Below are 6,027 nucleotides of genomic sequence, written 5' to 3'. Positions count from 1 at the left end.
TTCTGTCTTTCTGCTCACCAAGAAGCTGTAAAAACTGCAGACACAGTTAGTCTTAAACTTAGTGTCAGTAAACAGTCACAGGCCTCAGGTACTTTTTAATGTCCTCAATCGTTTTCTTCGTTCACGTGACAATGTCGGAGTCATTTCTTCACCAAGTATTTGTGATGATTTTTTAGCATTTTTAACAAGCTTCTATCTATTAGGGCTCTTGTCTCGCCGACTGCTGCCTCAGATCCGAGTCTTTCTCCTGTGTGCTCAGCTGTCTTAGAGCAGTTTGATCCTGTTTCCCTTAATGACTTGACTGCGGTAGTTCGTAACCTAAGATCATCACACTGCCCCTCTGATTGTCTCCCCCCAACTACTCTTTCAAGGATTGTCAGGTTGGAGATCGGCCTATAATTAGCTAAGACAGCTGGGTCTAGGGATGCTTTTTAAGTAAAGGTTTAACTACAGCCAGCTAGGGATGGGTACCGTTTAGATTTGAAAACCTGCTAAATCAGAATCAGTTGCTGATGACGGCTTTTTTCTTTTACATTAATCACGTATAATCTTAACTCAAAGTGAACATAGACTTGATTGAAGTAACTCAGATCAGCCAATTCAAAATGCTAATTCAATCAACTCTGCGTTTATGGCTAGACTCAGTTTGTTGGCCCTGCACCTTAAAACTATTCCCTGTTTGTCTCTCGTGTTTTTTGGATATTGTTTTCACATCTTATGTCACGGCTAGCGGGGCGAGCCATGTTGAATTTAATAAAGGACCCAAGATGCCGACACTGCTGTGAAATGAGTGAGCTTTATTGAAACGGTGAAGTGCAGTGGAGATGGCCTGTGCAGAAGCTAAGATAACCTCTACTGAAAAAAGTATTGATCATTGATCAATTATTGAAGCAAAAGTAGACACACTAACGTAGGACATGGCACTGTCAAAATAAAACAGGAAGTGAACACAGAGACACAATACTAACACAGTACAGAGGGAACACAGAAACCAAAACCTCAGAACTAGAAAATCTTAATCAGAATGAAATTGTAACAAAAGACAATAACAATCAAAACAAAACCACTGAGTCCACAGACTCGGGACATACATCGGCTCAAACTGTGGTCATAAATATTTTGTACTTGTAAATCAGACTGTGTAGTTGTGAACTGAGTTTTGTAACATTGTAAAACAAAATATCTGAAAAGTTAATGTTTTTGCGTTCATTGATTTGTGTGTGTAAAAATGTAAAAATGTAATAAATGTAAGAAACATTAGAACTACTTTTGCTGACACAAAGTTTGGCGAGCACTGCAAGTTGTCCCTTTAAACCAGTCACTGATATAAAGAGAGCACCTTGTTCCAGGGCATCTGAGCATGGAGGGAAAGCTTTATGCAGGAGATGGTAAGAGCTGTTGGGACTAAAGAAACTGAGCAGAAAACTACAGACATCTGGAAACTGAGTTGTTAATTCTCAGTGGGATCAGCAGGACTAGCAAAGCTTCACCATGACAGTCATCTGATTGACTGAACCCATCCAAACATCACTTCATGGACCTTTAGCTTGTGTCTGTGTGTGGACAGACATAACATGAGCTAATTATACATTACTCCTCCACAGAGTGGACCAGCAGAGAGCAGAGGTTTCCACTGGTCAGTCTGCACAGCAGCATCAAACACACCTGGACTCTGTGGTTATGGTTTGTAGTACTACGTTTACATTTGTTCTTTTCAGTCACCTCTATGCTGCACTTTGTGGACCAGAGGATTGTCAGTGTGTCCAACATAAATCAGAGTTTGGGCTCCATGATTTCAGTCAGATTGGGGTGACTGTAGCTCAGGAGGGGAGCAGGTCAGCTACTAGTCAGAAGGTTTGTGAATCAAACCCTGGCTGGCAAATGTACTGGGTAACGTACTAAACCCAAGCTGCCCTCTGATGCATCCATCAGAGTGTGAAAGAAAGTATTTAAGCATAGAACAATGTGCTTGGTTGAATGAGGCATGTTGTATAAATGCTTTGTGTGCACAGAGTATCAAAGAGAGCTATATAAGAACCAGTCCATTTACCACTGGGTAATTCATATAGTCTTCTTTTCCAGCGGCTGGAGGACAACATCACCATGTTTGTGAAGAACGAGCTGAAGAAGATCCAGAAGCTTCTGAGTCCAGATCACCCAGAAACTTTAAAGAGCCAGATGGAGGATGAGGAGATGTTTGAAGGTGAGGATGAAGATGAAAGAAAGAGCTGCAGAGAAGCATTTCTGAAGATCACACTCCACTTCTTGAGGAGACTTAAGCAGCATGAGATGGCTGACCATCTGCAGAGCAGTAAGAGAATTTCTCTAAAGACTGAATATTGATCTTTCCTAATAGCTCAAGAAATGGACCAATAGACATTCATCCTTTCAGGGTACTGAAAGGCTATGATATTTATTATATAATAGTTTTTTCTGAATTTCTTATTTTCAGAAATATTTGCTTCACTCCGTAAACGTGAACTTAAAGCCCAACTGAAGAAGAAGTTCCAGTGTGTGTTTGAGGGCATCGCTAAAGCAGGAAGCCCAACCCTCCTGAATCAGATCTACACAGAGCTCTACATCACAGAGGGAGGGACTGCAGAGGTCAATGAGGAACATGAGGTCAGACAGATTGAAACAGCATCCAGGAAACCAGACAGACCAGAAACAACAATCAGACAAGAAGACATCTTTAAAGCCTCACCTGGAAGAGACGAACCAATCAGAACAGTGCTGACAAAGGGAGTGGCTGGCATTGGGAAAACAGTCTTAACACAGAAATACAGCCTGGACTGGGCTGAAGACAAAGCCAACCAGGACATCCAGTTCATATTTCCATTCACTTTCAGAGAGCTGAATGTGCTGAAAGAGGAAAAGTTCAGCTTGGTGGAACTTGTTCATCACTTCTTTAATCAAACTAACGAATCAGGAATCTGCAGGCTTGAAGACTTCCAGGTTGTGTTCATACTTGATGGTCTGGATGAGTGTCGACTTAATTTGGACTTCAACAAAACTAAAATCCTGACTGAAACCAGAAAGTCCACCTCATTGGATGAGCTGCTGACAAACCTCATCAGAGGGAACCTGCTCCCTTCTGCTCGCCTTTGGATAACAACACGACCTGCAGCAGCCAATCAGATCCCTCCTCAGTGTGTCGACATGGTGACAGAGGTCAGAGGGTTCACTGACCCACAGAAGGAGGAGTACTTCAGGAAGAGATTCAGAGATGAGGAGCAGGCCAGCAGGATCATCTCCCACATCAAGAAAGCTCGAAGCCTCCACATCATGTGTCACATCCCAGTCTTCTGCTGGATCACTGCTACAGTTCTGGAGGATGTGCTGGAAACCAGAGAGGGAGCAGAGCTGCCCAACACCCTGACTGAGATGTACATCCACTTCCTGGTGGTTCAGGCCAAAGTCAAGAAGGTCAAATATGATGGAGGAGCTGAGACAGATCCACACTGGAGTCCAGAGAGCAGGAAGATGATTGAGTCACTGGGAAAACTGGCTTTTGATCAGCTGCAGAAAGGAAACCTGATCTTCTATGAACCAGACCTGACAGAGTGTGGCATCGATATCAGAGCAGCCTCAGTGTACTCAGGAGTGTTCACACAGATCTTTAAAGAGGAGAAACAACTGTACCAGGACAAGGTGTTCTGCTTTGTTCATCTCAGTGTTCAGGAGTTTCTGGCTGCTCTTCATGTCCACCTGACCTTCATCAACTCTGGACTCAATCTGCTGGAAGAACAACAAACAACGTCCATGTGGTCTAAACTATTTGATAAACCAAAACTCCAATCTCTCCACCAGAGTGCTGTGAACAAGGCCTTACAGAGTCCAAATGGACACCTGGACTTGTTCCTCCGCTTCCTCCTGGGTCTTTCAATGCAGACCAATCAGACTCTCCTACGAGGTCTGCTGACACAGACAGGAAGTAGCTCACAGACCAATCAGGAAGCAGTTCAGTACATCAAGGAGAAGCTCAGTGAGAATCTGTCTGCAGAGAAAAGCATCAATCTGTTTCACTGTCTGAATGAACTGAATGATCGTTCTCTAGTGGAGGAGATCCAACAGTCCCTGAGTTCAGGACGTCTCTCCACAGATAAACTGTCTCCTGCTCAGTGGTCAGCTCTGGTCTTCATCTTACTGTCATCAGAAAAAGATCTGGATGTTTTTGACCTGAAGAAATACTTTGCTTCAGAGAAGGCTCTTCTGAGGCTGCTGCCAGTGGTCAAAGCCTCTAAAAAAGCTCTGTAAGTTATAAAGTTTTTATTATTTAATTTGGTTGGTATGTTATGGAAAACACACTGCCATGAACCTCTGTTTTGTTATTGTCAAAATCACTGTAATATAATCACTGTACCTTTATATACACGTGACTTGTATTAATGCTGCTGCCCTCTTGTGGCTAAAGTGTAATTATGTTCTTGTTATTAGGGAGGATTTGAGAGTAACATGCCAAGTGAGTCAGCACCTTCGCTTTAGCTTAAAAATCCAAATTCTTATGTCATCAGTTATAGTTGCATGTATTCATTATCATAATTTAACCTTTAATATTAATGTCTTAAATTTATTTTGAGTAAAGTAGCAATAATTTTATGGTTTATTAAATACATACATCACTAATGAATTATTTATTTCAGTAATTAATTAAAAAAATATATTGATAATGAATTATCGGTTAATTTCATTTAAAATAATTCATTATTTATTTATGTACAATTCAAATTAGTTAATTACATATTTAATCAATTATTGGTTTGTTTTCTATTTTAATTATTTTACTGACACATTTAATGAATTATTTAATGATGTATTTATTTAATTCACGTTGCTACTCCTGGCCCTGCATCGCTGTTCATAAATACATTTTATTTGTCAGCTTCACCCATCAAAGTCAGGGGGCGGGGTTAATGCTGATCAAGTCAACACCATTGCTTTGGTCTGGTGGGCGTTCTTTTAGTGGGCTTTTCTCAATACTAAGTAGGCCTACACACCAGGGTTTGGACATGTGTGGACCCAAACTATACTTTTACCCTTTTTTGTGTGTCACCAAATACACTTTAATATTTTCTAGACAAGAATGTAGTGGCATAATCTTTAACCTCGTTTGGCTCCAAACAGAAGTGACAGACTTGAGCAGGGTTCATTTAAAGGCTGACAGAAGTGGAGTGGTGACGGGGAGATGTTTGACAGGACAGTGTTTCAGCCTCCACAGGTTCATGTTGTGCTCCATCAGTCAGTGAAGATGAAGTCAGTGCTGATGAGGCTGTAGAGTGTGTGAGGGATGTGAATGAGGATGATGAAGATCTGATGATAGCAGATAAAAACAGGCTGCAGAGACTTTGAGCCATACAGGGCACACAGTGTGTGTACAGAACAGCTGAAATCATTATGGAGGCCTCACTGGGATATGGAAGCATCACAGTACAGCTTCAGTGAAGCTTTAAAGTCTCTGATATGAGATGAGAAATGAAGCAGCCAGAGCTTTTTCATGAGTGGAAACCCACTGTGACTGTGAGCTGCTGCTACAGCCTCCAGATTAGCCAGCAGCTCATCCTGCTCAACATTTTCTCACCAACTTTAATGGAAGTGTGATGTTTTCAGCTGGAGTGATGGTCAGGGTGGCCTCCCTCTCCTCTTCTTCTCCTCTTCCTCTTTCATTTGTAAAGCCACTTCTGCTGCTTTCATTCATTTGGAAGTCCTGTAGCTGAGTTTGGGAGAGACTAACAGCCTCGGCAGCAGAGGGGAGAAAGGCTGTAACACCACCACTTTACTCTGTTCTACCTGTCACATCATTTTATCAGGAAACAAATATGCTCATGTTTTTACTATGATTGTCTTGAAGATGTAAGAAGATCACATGGTGCTTTTTATTATTGTGTTGGTTTGTTTGCTGTCTCTTGGATGGAGCCCAGCTGTGCGTGGCCCCTGGGCCTGTGGTCAGAGTGTGTGCTGGATAATCCGGCCCAGGATGAGGCCAAACTGACATGGGATGAAATGTCTGTCACATAATTGAGCTTAGTG

General features: G+C 42.0%; 1 protein-coding gene across 1 annotated transcript; it reads left to right on the top strand.

Moving 5' to 3' along the window:
* Window positions 1–422: 422 nt before the first annotated feature.
* LOC113012522 (protein NLRC3-like) lies at window positions 423–4,299 on the top strand. The gene is made up of 3 exons (XM_026152786.1): window positions 423–1,683; window positions 2,083–2,311; window positions 2,453–4,299. Exons 1-3 carry the CDS (start codon window positions 1,681–1,683, stop codon window positions 4,255–4,257), a joined length of 2,037 nt encoding a protein of 678 aa, XP_026008571.1. The 5' UTR covers window positions 423–1,680; the 3' UTR covers window positions 4,258–4,299.
* The last annotated feature ends 1,728 nt before the right edge of the window (window positions 4,300–6,027 follow it).

Source organism: Astatotilapia calliptera, chromosome 19, assembly GCF_900246225.1.
Source record: "Astatotilapia calliptera chromosome 19, fAstCal1.2, whole genome shotgun sequence".
NCBI classification, from domain to species: Eukaryota; Metazoa; Chordata; class Actinopteri; order Cichliformes; family Cichlidae; genus Astatotilapia; species Astatotilapia calliptera.
Note: the sequence above shows the minus strand (reverse complement) of the source record. Positions and strands in the feature narration are given on the sequence as shown.